The 18,282-nt window shown below is 38.6% G+C and overlaps 1 protein-coding gene and 1 long non-coding RNA gene across 3 annotated transcripts in view; one reads left to right on the top strand and one right to left on the bottom strand.

Moving 5' to 3' along the window:
* Window positions 1–12,681: 12,681 nt before the first annotated feature.
* The window catches only part of tacr3a (tachykinin receptor 3a), a 47,018-nt gene continuing 41,417 nt past the window's right edge, over window positions 12,682–18,282 (top strand). Inside the window, exons 1-2 of the mRNA XM_046047697.1 lie at window positions 12,682–13,130; window positions 16,876–17,064. Of these exons, the coding sequence (XP_045903653.1) occupies window positions 12,763–13,130; window positions 16,876–17,064 (557 nt within the window). The 5' untranslated portion in view covers window positions 12,682–12,762. The remainder of the gene's footprint in view (window positions 13,131–16,875; window positions 17,065–18,282) is intronic.
* Window positions 13,430–18,188, bottom strand: LOC123969923. Of its 2 annotated transcripts, none has more exons than XR_006824821.1 (4): window positions 17,543–18,188; window positions 16,870–17,058; window positions 14,851–14,937; window positions 13,430–14,750 (listed from the first exon to the last, which is right to left on the bottom strand). It is a non-coding gene; the product is annotated as an uncharacterized LOC123969923 (long non-coding RNA). The 2 variants fall into 2 exon arrangements; XR_006824822.1 differs by having other exon boundaries at window positions 17,522–18,188.

Genomic DNA, 18,282 nt, shown 5'->3' on the forward strand with positions numbered 1-18,282 from the left:
TAACAGCATAGCATCTTCGAATGTCCTATTTTGACCATACAGCAATTCAAAACCCCAAAATAACTAATTCACAGTGATACAATACTGAGAAAAGCAGCAACTCCTTACACTGGAGAAGCTGGAACCAGATTATGCTTGGCAATTTGGCTTGATAAATGTCCTATGCCCTTTATCAATTACCACAATTTGATTTTCTTTTACTCAACTAATCGATCAGTTTACTAAATGTTTCAGCACTGGTTTGTGGTGATTTAATTAACTGCAATTTTTTTGTTACCATGCATTACTAATGCAGCATATTAGCTGATAAGGGCCTTAAAAAGCAACGTAGCATCCTGTTGTAGCATGAACTCAAACTTAACTGTAACTTGTTTATTGTGCTTTATACTCTTCTGATTGTATTGTTGGTTTAAGAAGTTTTATGATGCATTTCCCCCAGTGTCTTCACTCTTCTATTTCAACCCTGGTTTTGGTTAAATGTTAATAAACACTTTTGTCTCAAGTCACCGTTGACTTTTTTTGTATTAACAGTAGAACCACCAACCCGCAGCTGTTTTTTGATTGTATGTATCTTTGTTTCAATATAATATTCAAGTCCCCCAGTCTTTGACTTTTCCTAAAATGTGTTATGTAGCACCCCCTATTGTTAAATAATGTCAAAATAAAGCCAGATTTAAAAAATGGGCATTTATACCTGCAGGTAAAAATTACCCCTACAGTCATTTTAGATAAGCTTTAGATAGCTTTAGATAAACATTCAAGAGTAAAAAAAAAACAAGCAGAACAGTAAGAACTAGCCGACATTATGAGGCTATTATTATTACCGATGAATAAAATTCTGTAAATGCCTGAAATATGGGGATTGTGTTTATAGGAAACGCACAGTCAAGGTGCTGAATGATTCCCAAAGTGTGTTGGAACAACATGTACCAGAAATAATCACAAAATCATTGCATTTTTATAGTGGGTAAATTTTACCTGCTATGGCGGTTATAGGTACACTGTAAATGATTTTTGTTGTTTTCACAGTAGTATTACTGTATTTTCAACAGTTTCCTACTGTATAAGTGGTGTACAGTATATTACTGTAGATTTTCATTGCATTCTGGGAAAATATTACTGTAAATCTAAATGCAGTAATACTAACTGACCGCGAAAACAACCTCCAACCTCCATTTTGAAATAAAAGACTGTCTTAGATTTGACTGAACAATATTTAGTTTAACATCAGATATCATGAAACTTTTCTTGAAACTTTCACATCAGACTCTTCCGGACTGGACTGGATGTGTTAAGTTGGCGCTTATGTTTTGTGTAAGGTTTTACACGGACTCAGCTGTTTACACGGACAGCTGTACTCCCTGCTGTATGAGAGCACAATTGATAGAGCCTGTTCTGGGGGATCGTCTGTCTGTCTGCTGACCTGGAAGCTGCATCATCATTAATATCTGGTGAGTGGTGAAAGAAACAAAAAGTGCATAACATTAATGTTAGTCTAGAAGAACTGCCTGTGGCTTTGATGTTCTGTAACGTATCTGGTAAATAGCCACAGCTAACGTTAGGTAGCTAGCTAACGTTGGTAACTGTCCTGTTAGACTGTCAGTAAGTTAGAAGCTGATTAAATTAACGTTAATAGCTTAAACAAAATGCTTGATTTGCACATTTTATTTTATAACTTTAGGTAGTATATTTAGGCTAAGGCCAAAATCACTGGAACTTTTTATGTTTAATGGAGCTGTGAGTCTGACCTTGGGTGTTTACAGGTAAGTTAACATTAGAGTGAATTTATGTTTGCAGGGAGTCTTCTTGATTTTTATTTTAACAGGCTTTTCTGTTCTCTTATTCCACAAGGCGGGAGCTGAGCCATATTGTGGGACCAAGACCATCTTCAGAATTCCAACCTGTAAAACTGTAAGTCCATTATTACTAACTAACATAACGTTAACATGGCCCATTATTGTAGTACGGCCCACTAAAATTACTGGATATATTTACATTTAGTTAGTGATTTATTGGATTTAAGATACTCTGAACTTGGTTTTAGCCCCTTGCTATAACAAACATTTTACATGACAGCTAAACATGAGCTTAAATAGATAAAATGATTGCTTGTGGTAGCTTGGTAATGCTTGAGTAAAACAGACCTGTATTATGAGTTTAAGTTATGATGGTCTAAGAACGTTTAATTTATTATCCATCTTCAGAAAGTCTTAGAGAATAATTGTGAATATCACCAAAATTGTGTGCCTTGGTCCTCCTGTCACTAGAAGTGAGAGTAAAAATGTCCAATTTTTCCATTGACTCCCATAGTAAAATTGGATAGGAAAAAGTCTCTGAAAATACTCCTACAGTATCTGTACTCTAACTTATAGATTGGAGGGTGATGATTACATTTTTCCTTGATTAAAAAAAAACTTAACAACACAGCACTCACAGAAGTCATGTACGTGTCCCATACTGTGTCTGAGTATTCTTATGGAGTCCACCGTACACCTAAATTCTCATTAAGTCACATTCAAAGGTATTGATTGTCTTGTGTAATCAGAGTGCATAGCAGCCTTCATAGATTCACTCAAAGGTGTTGAGGATAACGCGAGTTTGGCATTTTAGATGAATTTCTGCCCCAGTGATTGATTTGTTGTGTTGTTGTTGTAAATTCTTTTGCAGGACAATCGCAACTGTTTTCACCACTACCACTGCTCACCACCACCCTCCTCACCTCCACCCTCACCTGTCTAACTTCACCATCATTACTTCTCCAATGCTGACATCCCCACCCAGAACACCTAGTGTTTTGTGAAGATTCTTTTGTGTATTGCAATGTGTCTTGACAGGATACCTGTGGCTTGGTTGAATGTTCAGCCAATTTTCTGGAGTTTTGATTAGTTGTTACTTGTTATTTATTCTGATGATTTTTATGGAGAATGTCATGTTTAGCATGTGGGCAAGATGGTTGATGACCCATATTTTTTGCTAGTTGGATGGAAAAACATCCGTTTCAGTATTTTCTTATCTTCAACATGGCTTTTCTAGTCTCTGTGTCTAGTTATAGGGAAATATTTTCAGAGAACCCCTTTTTATACATTGATTACAGACTGCCTACGACATTGTTAGACTATCAAGTTTCGAAACGGATCTCTTTATATATGTGTTATTATGACTGTTTTGTTCTACTTGTGCAATACATGATCTGCTTTTTGTTCAGTTAAGTCTTCAAATGTCCTTTTTCTTATTTTACATCAACAGCTAAATAGCCATATTTTATTATTTTTTGTTACACAGTAGTACTGTAAAAAACAGTAAATACAGTAATATTTTCATAACAGTATATTACTGTACTTGATTATACAGTATGCCAAGAAATAACAGCATAATACTGTACTTCATCATACAGTATGCCAAAAAAGTAACAGTATAATACTGTCCTTCAAAATAACAGTACATATACTGTACTTTATTTTACGGTATGGTAAACACTACTGTTGTTGGTTTTACAGTAATTTTACTGTAAAATGAAATACAGCAACTACTGGGTAATTGTTGCCAGTAACTTACTGTTAATTCGACAATAAATATCTTACAGTGTAGGCTATACAACGAACCCTGGCGGTTCTTGTGTTAAACCAGACCATGATCTATCGCTTACCTTAACCAAGTGCTGTGAGTGCCTAAACACAGCCATAAAAAAAGTTTAATAACGCTGTGGTCACAACCAGCAGCTAATAAAATCAGATATTTTGGCAGAAAACAAATTGACCATTTTACTGTTCAGTATCAACCTTTTCCCACTTTGCTGATCTAAATAATTTGCTGTATAAAATCCATCCATCATCAACCCCTTATCCTGCGTACAGGGTCAGGGGGCCTGGAGCCAATCCCAGCTGACATCGAGTGAAAGGCGGGGTAGGCTACACCATGGACAGGTCGCCAGTACATGGCAGGGCCACATATAGACAAGACAACCAGGCACACGCACACCTAAGGACAATTTAGAGTGAGCAGTCAACCTAGTATGCATGTCTTTGGACAGTGGGAGAAACGCAGACATGGGGAGAACATGCAAACTCCACACAGAGAGGCCCGGAACGACCAAGGTTTGAACCCACAACCTTCTTGCTGTGAGGCCGCCTCTGTTTAAAACCCCTTGTTTTTAAATGTAATATCTAGAGTCATGGTTGTCTATTTTCATTGTAACTTCACTGTCTACTAAAGTTTTTTTGTTTTTTAATTTTCAGTTTTTAATTGTGTCAGGGCTTTAGATGCAAATGAACTGTTTAGCTAACAACTGCTCATTTACGTTCATATTGTTAAATCTCAAATTTGACTAAGGTCACTGTGTTTAATTTCAAATGTATTTTGAAATGTAAAGATTGTTTATATATACATGCAACATGTTTCCTCTTTTGCATCACCAGCTCTTTGCTTTGAGCTGGAACTGTACAGCATGCTCTACACTCTATTAATATTAATGTCATATACTGTGTGTTGCCATGAACTCAATTAGGATAGCCAATGTAAATGTCTTGGCCGACCAGGAACCATGAAGTGATGGAGCGCATGTCGATTATCCTGGGAAAACTGCTGCCTATAAGGCTGATTTCCCAGAGGATATATTTCGCTGTGGAATTCAAAGCCGGAGGGTCTTCACTATATTCAACAGCGTTAGCACAACAATCAACTAAAGAAGAGTAAAATATTTATACTTTACATAAGTACTGAAAAATTATTAACAGTAGAGTTAGGAAACATGGGGGTAAGGGAGAGGGGCTGTTGACATGCAACAAATGTTCCCCGCTTGAATCAAATAGGGGATATTGCAGCTACTGCATGTGGCTTGTGTCTTAAAGGACAAGGCTGGCGTTATTCTGAGTCTCTGTTATTGTCAACAGATCCCATGAAAAGACCAAAAACAACAGTGTACATCATCCGTCACTTAGTGCTGTCCAACTGTCTGTGGCACTTAGCCACAGTTACATTGGTTCCTACTGAAGACATAAAACTTTAAAAATGTGTATACCATATATACTTTCATTTTTAACAAGGGTTAGATTATTTTCAGCTGGGGATTTGTTGAGGACTATTTTCAGCTGTGGTTGAGTACACATTTGGTGCTCTACTGAATATTTACAACAGCAAGACCCATCACACCCAGTGGAAAAGCTTGGCACATTTATGAGTGAACATTTTTGGACAACAATGGATGTCTATGTCACAGATATATACAGATAAAACAGGTTCTGGATACACAAACAATACATGTTGATAATGTCATGATCCTGTCTCCTGTGTCTTGTTGGGCAGTCTGGGTTTTGGTTCCATGTATTTGTTCCTAGTCCTGTGCCTTAGTTCATGTCTTAATATTTACTTCTAGTTCTTTGTCTGTGTTTGTCTGTTTACATGGGTTTCTGCTATTGTCTGAAGTTAGATTCTTGTCTGGTATTTTGTAACATGCGTTCTGTCTGTTCCCCTAGTAATCTTCCTGCCTGTCTCTCTTCTTGTGGATCACTTTATTTTGGATTTTGGACTTAGACACTTTGAAGTAAGTGCGCTCGCCTTCTGTTGGTCAAATAAACCCTTTTCAACTTCACCTGCTCAGTGTCCTTCGTTTTGGTACCCCTACCTGCTCTTTCCTACAAACCTGTGACAGATCAATTCATTGCTGCTTTTGGTCTTTTCATGGGATTTGTTGGCAATAAGAAAAGTATTGAATATCACCAGAGTTATAATTTAACCATTCAACCACTAGTAAGCCTCTCAAGCACTGTCTTACGTGCAAATTTGAGGTCATTTTAGTTGAGTATTTACGTATTATACTACCTTATCCCTCCACTCCATTTCAGAGGAAATGTTTGGTCAGTTGAATCCATTTGACAACTATGGCTACCATTTTTTTGGTTGTTGTTTTGGTTTATTGACTACATTCTCATAAATTATAAAATACAACATGATAGAGTCCTGGACTTATTTCCATTGTTGATGTTTTCACAGCCCACCAACCATTTGTCATAATTGAGTCAAGCATTCTATGTCTGAAGAGACATTCTAAACAAATAACAAGACTGGAAAAATAAAAAAAACACAGAATACGCAGACATGGTAGACGTTACCCTAAACACCTCAAACACATCATAAAAGACAGTGGCTGAATGATAATGTTCAACATGCAAACTTCAAAGGATTAAGCCACACTTGTGCTTTAAGATACACGCATTAGGAATGCCATCTAGCAGCCACCGTTTAGCACTTGTCTTGAAGGTAGGAAAGTTTGACACCTCCTTAATTCAAAGAGGCAGTTTAGTCTTATTCAATCCATGGCACCAGCATACAGGCAAGAATCTTTACCTGTCTTGTTCTATCCGTAAATTGACATTTGTGATTGTGTCTTATGCCTCAGGTCTTTGTTTTAGTTTCCAAACCCTTACAATAACTTAACCATATTTAACTTTTTCTAACCATAAGCACACTATATCTAGAATTCATTAGTTCAAGATAGAACAACATCAGTATTGAACTCAATCCAGGGCTTTGCAGAATTATTCAAAAATAGATGTTCATGTCTGGCATGTATTTTACTTGCAGAAGTATGAAGTGGGATTTATTTTTCTTAAGACTGATTTAGTACAGGGATTCACAAAGTGTGGTGTGCACACCCCTTGAGATGCTTGAGCTGCCTTTATGGGGTGCGTGAGGGGAAAACATTTAATGGTGTTGTAATGGTGTAATAACTATGCTAACACTTTTTTCAAGGGTTTTTTTCCCCCCAATGAAATAAAAATATGAAATAAAACATTGTCCGTTGTAATTTTTTAAAATTTAAAATCAAAAACTTACATTTATTAAAATAAAAACTTACATTAATAAGTAAATTTACTCAAAATGAACTTCAGCTCCTGTTAGCCTATCTTGGGGCAGCTAACACAGCATATCAAGAAATGGGCTAGCACAAAAAATCACTGAAGATGTGTGCTAGAGGGAGAGAAGCAAAAAGATTCACTCTCTGTTTACAGATGTGGCAAATCTGCCTAATCTGCTGGTGTACTTCCCTTACCTTTTCAAAGGCATAGTGAAGGAAGATTTTTTGCTCTGTCTTGTTTTTCTGATTATTTGTGCTTAAATTTGATGCCTTTAATGTATCTATAAAAAGGCTATGTTGCGGGTGGTTTTAAGGTGGCAACTACATATTTTATATTTATATTCCTTATTTTATATGAGAAGTATTCCCTGTAGTGTAATTTACATTGGCGGAGTGATATGCTGGAAGACCTTGAAGTGATGTCTTACGTTTGTTGTCAGAGTTCTGATGCTTGTACGTTACCCAAGGCATTAACTATCAGATAAACAGTTAATGCTAAGCATCACCAGCATTAAAACATTAGACAATGTCATAGATAAATTAATAATTTAAAATATTTCCACCTCAAACAGCTGCAACATTAAAATGATGCTGCTAAGTTAATGAATCATTAATGATTAACCAGTAATAAATGTGTACTAATACAACTAATACAACATACTGAAGTGCTGAAAAGCTGCATTTTGCAAAAACACAAATTGGAATTCATGACTTTTATGTTTACATTTACTCATACTTTTATCCAAAGCGCCGTTTGAGGAATAACATATGTGGCCAGGCCAGGAATGATGAGGCCAAACACACAATAAATTTTATGGGTTTTTATTCACTGACTCAGCTCGAATGAGAACAGCGTTAACCATGTAAAGTCAAGGGTTTAAGGCAGTTGATGGTAACACAAAACACAGGAATAACTTTCTTACTCGTCCTTTGCTTATTGCATCTGATCTCAACTATGTGACTTAACAGTACTCTATAGTAGCCCTTTACCATACCACAAAATGTAAACAGCTGCCATAAACTAGTTTACACTCACTCTGATAGACTTCAGTTACTTCTAAACAGGAACTCTAGACCTAAATTCTCAACAACCAAAGCTGTGAAACAGCCAAAATCTGGACAACATCAAAATCTAGACATCTAGATTAGATAACACCACTCTAGACTAGACAACAGTAGTGGGCTTTGTAAATAGAGAAAAATAAAAAACAAATATAAATAAATACATTCACTTAGCCACATAATGCACTGAGTTCATAAACTCAAGGGGAAATATTTAAATTTACCATAAAACATAAAATACATTCATTCACAGAATACGATTTGCCCAGCACTTTGTACAGAAACTCAGAATTAACATTTTATGAATGAAATCAGTAACTCACTGTTCTACTGTGCAGTGTGCGTCCTCAGGACATGCCCACACACACGCACACCAAGAGCTCCGCACGTGTATCTCCCCTCTAAGTAAGTGGAAAAATATGAAATAAACATTGTTTATTTACAGCTTCAGTATACACTAATATAATATGATTTTGTTTGTCTCTTCCCCTTGTGGCGAAGATACACACACACACTCACTCGGCTATCAATCGTCAGGAATCAGCTGGGACACCCAGGCCTTCATGCATCTCCCTTGATCCGCTAGTTAGTTTACTCTTTTGTCTGCCGATCTTAAGGATTATTACTGTGCTTTACCATGGGTTATGGAGATATCCTTCGTATCGATAAACCAAAGTACATCCCTTGCCGTTTCTCTACACCGCGGGACCCAACACTTCCGTTTTTCCCCATGTTCTGTCGGAAACTCTACCCTCTCGCGCGACTTTTATTTGTATTTTTTTTAATTGTGGTATTGCTACTTTGACTTGTTTAAAGGATCTACTTCTTCCATCGCTGTCTATCTCCGAGGATATCAAGAGACTTAGGAACATATTGTCCTCCTGGTCCAGAGCAACAGCCATCTCATGATAGTTTCACACCTGTCACTAATTTAATGGAGCTGTATTGACAAAACAGTCCCCCCCCCCCCACCCCGTCTCTCTCTCTCTCTCTCTCTCTCTCAAAGGTCATAAAACAGTAATGTTGCATGTGGGGAAGAAAAGAATGCGCGGTGTGGTGAACGTGATGCCTAGCTATTGCCGTTACAGTGTGAAAGTACAGTAATTATGAGCACAGCAAGGGGGCAGACTTATAGAAACCCTGCATTAATAGCAGGAAGGAGAACCATATCACTTTCTCCATATGCCGCTGTTACGCTAACATTTATACAGATAACTTATCTCAGCTGGTCCTCATCATTAGTTAGTTAGTCATAATTCAAGGAGCGAGGGTGCTTTATGCTTAATCAGAATAGTTGTTGATATTCACAGATAATTGCAGTCCAGTACGAGTTTTCTTTAGGCTCTAGATGTAAGTTAGTCTCCAGTCTTGTCCTGCTTGTCCATGCAGCATCATTAGAGCAACATATGGTCAGTCCATATGCATGCAGTACATTTTAGACAAGGCTACATTGACAAAACTGTCTTGACGTTTTAATTGATTGGTGTGTAACAGCCTGTTAGTGTTCAATGGTAACACACGCTTTGCACACAAAGTAAAGCACAAAAAAGCTACAAAGTAAAGCTTTAACATGATATTCCTCTTAGGAACATGATGTCCAGCTTTGAATGTCTGAGGTATGGACTAATTGAGAAATAATTGAGGATTAATGTTCTTTCATTAGCAAATAAATTGCTGTCCCCGGTTACATTTTGAATTGATCAAAGCAAATAGCCCCAAGCGCTGACACGAGTTCTGACACACCACAGAGGCAGCTGCGAGAGCTGACCACAACGCTGCAGCTGAAGCTAGGCAACTGCTGCCCTGATATTTTCACAAGATAAACGAGAGAAGTCCAAAAAATGACACATCATGTCAAAAACTGTAATTACCTATGACAATCAAGTCTATGCCATGCAACATGCACATAACAAAGCCACGGCCAGACAATGAGCCCACAGATACCTCATTAAGAAGCCAGTCTCAAGGATCAGAGGAGAGAACAGTCAGGGGTCAAGACATGACTGTGAAAATATGCAGTACATGCAAATGAAGCATTTTTTTTAACCTTGGATCTTTTGTCTTGCTGTGTTGCTGTGTTCTTTGACAGTTATTACTGTATGTTGAATGCTGCTTTGATAACATGTACACAATACAATTAATAGGGCCCTAAAGTTGTTTTTCTCCCTTTCAAAAGACACAGAAGGTTGTGTCAGGAGGCACCTGAAATTAGTCATTTTATGTATCCACAATGTCCCTCTTTCTTCCCATATTGTCTGTCTCTACTGACTGTCAATTAAATAATACATTTATTGACATTACTGAGAGAGGTTTTCATCATCATTAGGTGAATATCAAATGTCAGTTTCAGAGCACTATCATCCTAAAGAAAATTGGTTTCATCTTCTCAGCCTCAAAGTTATAACCTGTGTCAGTCAATCACAAAAAACATTCGACTTTCTTTGTTTTTGAGCAGTATTTATGAAACGTAGATTAAATTTCCACAGGATTCCTCAGTCCATCAGGACGCCTCTAAATATTTAACTACACTTGGCACAGCCAGTATGTCACTGCTTCAATCATATATCATATTGATCTAGTGCAGGTCTGCAGATCCACTGAAGGGAACTAAAAAGCTCAAGTGCAAAGGAACTACTAGGAAATAATTGTTTTACATCAGAACCCGAAAGACCATTACATTGTGGTCTAGCAAAACCAAAATCTTCAGTCTTTCAAAAAAAAAGTGATTAATTTGTATGTAAGTCAGTGCATTGCTCTTTGCCACAGTACTTCTGTAAACTGGATTTCCCATTTAGGCGTATGTATCTAGTTCATACCTGCATGTGTCACATGTGGCCATGTACATTTTTCAGTTACGACGAGATTATAAGACTTCCACCACTCTTTAATAAAGGTCGCTTAGATAGCACAGTACACAACTCATGAACCTTTCAGAGTTTTGAATAATGATCAAAGATCCAAAGTGAAAGCCGTAGCGATGAGGTCCATGCCTTCTGTAATTGGTTACCTCAATATAATCTGCATACCTGTAGTTGCTGTTTGTTTTGCCTTTTCACCAACTCTCTCTGGGGGGAAAAATAGTTGTAATGTTGCTTAAATTTAGGTCTTTAAATAAATGTTTTCTTACAGTTCACACAAGAAAAAAAAGTGCCACGAATCAGAATCTAAATACTGACCTCTACCTAATATCAATATGCATATTTATATGGAAATTCATGAATTCATATGAACTTAATCACTGAATATGTATGCTCTATTTTCATACTGCAAACACTGTTGTATTATTAAGCTGAGTGTCCATCATGATACTTTTGGCAGTATTTACATATCCTCGGGGACAAAATTGTCAGTGTCTCATATGAATTTCAATTAGCATTAACATGCGGGATTGCAGAGCAGAACAAAAACTCATTTGATTTTTGCAGCCTGGGCCTTAAACACACACACATAATCCCTTGATTTAAATCTCTACAGTATCAATCATTTTAACATCATCTTGTAATGGTTCAGTGATTTCTTCAATAGGGATTATTTAGGGTTTGTTTCTGCACCACACAACAGTCTCGATAACTCAAACATACCTTTAAGCATCAGGGCAAAAGTGTGAATAAGACTATAGAGTTTAGAAATGAATGTGATGTGGTAGCCTACAAGTTCTGCAGACTTGGATCTTGGTCCGGATACCTTTGTGGCTCTGTATCTCTCTGTAAACACTATCAATAACTAAAGATGAATTTCAAGAAGAGAAAGTGAAATGGAACCACACAGTGTCCTCCCTGTGTACACAGTATGTGTGTGAGTGAGAACTACAAGAGATTGCAATCACTGTATTCCTCTGCAGAAACATAGTTGTCTGTTGAAAAGCTTTACTTGATTGATTGGATTGGATTAGCCATGGAAGACATGTAAATGTAACCCTGTAGAGGTTACCATAGCACTAAAGGCTATGTAAGCAGATAAGGGAGGTTCATCCGATGTGAACAGCTGGATGTCTGGAGGGAACTTCAGCCTGTTTGTTGTAAATGTTGATGTCAGAGAAAGGGGGAGAGTCACAGCCATTCTACCAGCACTGTGATGATGCATTATAAATTTATATTCTGTCTGGTGCGCAGTGAGGGCGATTTAAGACAGTAATAAGGGAAGCATTAAGACAGCGGCCGAGCAGCCTTAAAATGATGAGTCATACAAAATTTGAGAGTAGATGAAAACTCACCACGAAGGAGGTGGCACTGGAGTGTGTGGAGTCTATAAACACCACCGCTAAGGGATGGAAAAAAGTGGATCTTTGTACACACTCTGACTCCAATATTTCAATATCCTGTTTGTGGCGCTTTTGAAATACTGCAACGCAAGATCATCTGAAGGGTCACACAAGATAAAGGCACACAATGTTCGCTGACTGATGATATACCGTGGAGAGGGACTGCGTGGCCCATCTGTTCTCCGTGACGTTTTAAAACAGCAGCTGCAAGAATCAATCGATCTCTTTCGCCATTTGTGCCACTTACGCGTCACTGGGTGCGCACGGCGCTCTGCCTGTTGCCTGCTGGAGGAGAGCCTGTGCGCTCACACCCACATTCAACAGGCACTGTAGGATACTTGTTACATGTAAAATTTCACCGCGTTTAATTTAGCACGGTAGTACTATTACTTTATACTGAAATTGCGAACAATTGAGACAAAACTGTAGGGATCTGTTTTTAGTGATGGTGATGTGTTTTAAGTTGCGCCCTATGGTGCATATACGCAAAACCTCTTCCACCATTCTAGATTTACACCTCAGTAGGTAGATTAGACTCGTGGAACAACCAAAGCATTCACAGTAGTCGGTGGGAAAGGAGAAAAGGATGGCAGCTCCACAGAACGGATCCAACTTAACGACCAACTATACCAACCAGTTTGTGCAGCCTCCGTGGCGCATCGCTCTCTGGTCCGTAGCCTACAGCTTCGTTCTGGCGGTGGCGGTGTTCGGAAACCTCATTGTGATATGGATCATTCTTGCCCACAAGCGGATGAGGACGGTGACAAACTACTTTCTACTAAACTTGGCGTTTTCGGACGCGTCGATGGCCGCGTTTAACACTTTGATAAACTTTATCTACGCTGCCCACGGGGAATGGTACTTCGGGGAAGCGTATTGCAAATTCCACAACTTCTTCCCGGTCACATCGGTGTTTGCAAGCATCTACTCCATGACTGCGATAGCTGTGGACAGGTGGGCTTATGAAATGCTGCAAGAACAATATTTAACGAATGACTGATGATGATAAATCCTCCTCACCCCTTTTTCTCTATATGTGATCAGTAACTACATGTGTGGGTAGGCCTAGATTTATTTTGTTTTTTATTAAAAGAGTCTTACTTTCCATTTAGATTATTCTTACATGCGTCTCTGTGTAAATCATATCTGTACTGAAATACACTAATCGTCAATATTAGTTTGTGTTTTGAAAAAAAAGGGAAAAGCAATGAGGGTGAATATTCAATTTTAATGCAGACTGCCGTCTACACACCTTAATCATCAGAGCTCTGAAATCACATGCACAGCAAATGAATGTCCTAGATATAACGTTACAGATGGGAGACAAAAATCCTTGTCACCGAACACTTTCATCTCATGTGCTTTATGCATGATTGTTCGGACATCTCGTTTCTCATTATTCCACTTGGTTATGCTGACTTCCTCCAGCAGTGGCTGAAAATGTAATCTTGTGCTTAAAAAACTCAGATCACTGTTTTGCCTTGCTTGAAGACAAACTGCACTCCATTTCTCAAGGCTTATGCAGTTAAAGCAATTGGATGTGCTTTCTGCTCTCATGCCCATGCAAGAACTTCCTTGCATGGAGTCCCCATTAGTTTAATTTAAATTCCAATGATGGCATATTTTGGGCTTTATGCTTCCTCCCCACATTATTTCATCAGAGCTTGTGCTCCCTGCTGATTCAAGCATACATGTATTTCACTGGTGGAGTGGGAAATTCCTTGTTTGTGATTTGCATTGTGATACTGGAAAGGAGGTTGCACAGCAGGGTGACAAATGGGCCCCATGTTTATTTTTACATTTATTTTACTGCTAGGGAATCATATACTGCAGCTGTTGTTTCGCTAAGTGTCTGTGATGCAGTGATTCCTTCTGTGCCAACACCCTAGGAAAGATCATCCTTTCCTCAATGCTTTTACGCTCTCTGACTCTCTTGTTCTCTGTCACATGCACTCGTGTTATTTATCTTCTTTACTCTTTTTTCCTTTGTTCCTCCATCTCTTTCTCTGTTCCTGCCCCTGTGGTTTCCAGTAATGTGGTGATGCAGTCATCAGTATCTGCCGGCCTTTGATACTGATCAGTGGTCCATCATACGTCATAATGTTTGAATAAAGGGATTAGACTGATGAAGGAGGCAGCCACAGGCCGAACATAATGAAAACAAAAAGAAGCTGCATGCACACGCCGTGTGTGTCTACAGATAGTGTACAAGAGTCAAAGTGTGTTGTCGTTTTCTGCAAGGTGTTTTCTCCTCCTGTACTTCTTCTTGACACAAAAAGGGAACAATGCATTTCCTGAGGGCGTGCTCATTTTGGCTCCTCTACAGCAACATCCATGCTTTTGTATTTTTGGTCTGCAGTGTCCATTCGATTCTGTCAACTGTGTACTGAGAAAGAGAACATTGGCATGACCTACATGATGTAGATGTAACCTCGGGTCATGCTTTTCGAAACCCCAGTATGGTGCTGTCTCCGCTCTGATGTCTTGAAATGGCGTGAGGCCACAGTTCATGATCATCTGTGAATTTGTCCTTCCTGCTCACTCTCTGTGCTTCCAAGTGTGTTTCCTTAGGCACTGCAGCAAAATAAACGCAGATTACTGTGTGAAAGGTAACTGCAGAAGCCTTAAAGTTTTTTATGGTAGCACGGCTGTTGACTTTTTCCATTTCTCACACCTTTTTTGTTCTTGTGTTGAAGCTTTGGATGTCACATCATTAGAGCTTCAAGTGTAGTGATATATGTAAACTGCAACGCAGGGAGAACTGGATAAGGAGACAAAAGGAACAGATCTCTAAGAATAACAAGTGTTGTTTTCCATAAAGGGCCGGTTTGGTATAAACTCATGCAAATATTGGTTTAATCAGTCCAGTTTGAGAGATCCATCTCTGAGATTTCTCCCTCCACGTACTTTAAGTTAATGGATATTTGTGTTTGTGCCAATAACATTGAACAATTACTTCCTAAAAAAATCAACAACAGCAAAGTGTCTTTCCAGCGATAATGTTCCTTTTACTCTGGATAATTCACAGGCTTTGCTGTTAACAGTTTTCACTGGAACTACTCTCAATGGAGGAAATAGTCTATGAAAACTGTTGAAAGTAATGCCTATGCAGTATCCAATGTAATTGGGGACATTGTTGCTTGAATGAGATGTTGAATTTTTAAAGAAGAATAATTCAATGCTGTCTGCGCCGCAAGCAAAAGTCCAGTTCAGTAAATTGTGGTGGCAGCAGAAACATCAAGGTGGATATCTCAAAATCCAAACAAATCAAACCAAAACCTGTCTGCATTGCAAAACACCATTAGTGGAATTGTTAGGTGTAATTTGGACGAAGTGATACATTTTTACCATATGATGCTGTGAGGCGAGGGTGTGTGAAACATTAAACATACTCCACACCTCTGAGAACATTTGAGCCAACACTTGACATTTAGCTGCGCACATAATGTTTGGCTACTGCCGCTGAAAGTCTCATCTAAGGTAATCTCTGTTAGTTAAACACCAGGCAGTGATAAAGTGAGTGTTTAGTTAGTGTTGTCACACAATGGTGTTGTGGTTTCAAAACAATACATTGTCTGAAAGCTTTAAGGCATCACAGACTCCCAGATTGAACAAAAAACATTAAATGATTTATTAATTTGCTGCTCTAATGTCTCTGTGATCTGTGAAGTCCAGTTGATGCTGACACTCCAGTAGATATTGACATAGCAAATGTGATTGGTGTGTAATCCTATTTATTTTATTCAGGGGTTACCTGCGTTGCATTGTGGTTACTGTGTTGCATTGTGTGTGCAGTGGTTACAAGTCTATTCAGCCACTGTTGTGCAAGCTTCTTGGATCGCAAATAACTCTAGACTGCTGTGGCATATCCTTTGATTGGACATCTAACAAGCTATTCACACACTGCCATCCACAAGGGCCAGCAGGACACTCAAAATAAATGCTAAGCAATTACTGGTGAATAGACGGGGCATCTTTGTTGTAGTGCCTCAGAGATTTCCAGTCACTAAGGTGACACACAAGGCCCATTTTTTATCATCTTATGAAGATTGAATTAGCGGCTCTGAGCCTGCATTACCAGGCAATTGAAAATCATGTAGCATCCTGAGTTGGGTTCAAGTTCAGCCGGTAATCTTCTGCCACTTTCACTGTGGTTCCAACTAAATCTCATCACAGTCTTTCTTTTTTGAATGAATGATTCATCCATCAATTTCCCTGACAATCAAACACCACAGCGTTATTGGACTATTATAGGCAACCTCGCAGAAAATTATCTATATTATTAATGTAGAGGGAAAATGTTAAAATGCCTGAATGAAGCCAAAGGATTTCTATTCAGACTTTATTACACACAGCTGTGCTTCCTGAGGGGTGACAACATGATTAAAGTCTTAGGAAAGAAATATTCTATTTCACAAAATGATGTGTACTTTTCATTACTTTTTCTTGTGAAATACTTTTCCAACTCACGAGTCATATATTTACTGTAATGCCATAACTTAATTTTAAGGAGTCAAAAACCTAAAGGGTTGGGGAAAAAAATGCCGTAATGTATACATGAATAAACAAAAACTTAAAACATATAGGGCATAAATAAAATATATAAATCCATATCTCTCAAATTCGTTATCAAGAATTGAATATGTTGTTGAGGTTTCAAACACAATGTGTTTTTAATCTACTGACTTCTAACCTGCAGGTACATGGCCATCATCCATCCCCTGAAGCCTCGTCTTTCAGCGAAGGCCACCACAGGAGTCATCGTCTGTATCTGGAGCCTGGCTGTGGTTCTGGCCTTCCCTCTCTGCTACTTCTCCACCACCCGAACTCTGCCCCGCAGGACCCTCTGCTACGTGGCCTGGCCCCGCATGGCCGACGACCCCTTCATGTGAGAAATATTTACTAACTTTCTCTTATAAAAACTCTAATTTGCTTTAATACCAGGAAGTGTAACTCAGTCCTTTCCACTTCAGCTAACTTTTGCTACGGCTTTGTCTAAGTTCAGATGTATCCTATTTATCCTATTTTTGGACTATCCTCTCACACAGCTGTTTCATTAAATAATTGTCGACTTACATATTGAATTGGTGATCATTGGCACCTGTTTGGTATAATTGTTTAATAATAAGCCTGAAGATATGCTGACAAAAATCCCTGACATTGTGCAAGTGTTACTAAAAGAATTGATGCTGTTTTGAAGGCAAAGGTGTGATTTGGTCACACCAAAAATTTATTTGATTTATGTTTTTTGTTCACCTCATTCATTCATTCATTCATTCACTCATTCACTTTGTATTTTGTGAATTGATAAATATAATCTATTAACATTTTGAAAGCATTCTTACTTTACAGCATTATAGCCACACCTGCCTATTTTTTAGGAGAATAGTCTGGTGAGCATGTAATGTGTAGTGTTTAACTGTTGGGGAGAGGGGCGGATAAGAGTCCATCTTAGTCCATGTCCGTGTCCCAGGCCACGTTGATGAGGCCAGCTCAGAACAAACTGTTCTTGTGGCGTGAGATTTTGATCCTGATGGGCTGCAGCCTCCTGCCGGGGGGAGTGTCTAAATTAGTTTGTGTCTGAGGTGGTAGGGGTTGGCAACAATCTTTTCTGCTTACCTGACCTTACTGCAGGTGTATAGGTCCTGGAGGTTGGGAGATTGCAGCCGATCACCTTCTCAGGGGAACCAATGATACAAGCGTTGAACTTCAAGTTGTTTTGTCCACACCAAGTCACCAGATTGTCAATTTCCCACCTGTAGGTGGACTCATCCCTACCAGAGATTAGCCCAGTAAGGATGGTGCTGTCCACACACTTCAGAAGCGTGACGGACTTATGACTGGAGGTGCAGCTGTTGGTGTACTGATGTCCCTATTGGCAGGATGACGTAATTTGTCACTGCCTGTCAAAACCGTTTCAAATCACATTTGTGGAAAATTAACTAATAATTAAAATATAATATGTATTGTACAGTATTGTTATGGTTTGATAAGGTTTTGGCACAAAAACAATGTCGATAAGTTTGGGGAAACATGTTGGTTTGATCCATCGTCAAGGTTATATGACTAACCACAATTATGGTTATGCTTAAAAGAAAACAAGTTT

The sequence above is a fragment of the Micropterus dolomieu genome, linkage group LG04, assembly GCF_021292245.1.
Source record: "Micropterus dolomieu isolate WLL.071019.BEF.003 ecotype Adirondacks linkage group LG04, ASM2129224v1, whole genome shotgun sequence".
NCBI classification, from domain to species: domain Eukaryota; kingdom Metazoa; phylum Chordata; class Actinopteri; order Centrarchiformes; family Centrarchidae; genus Micropterus; species Micropterus dolomieu.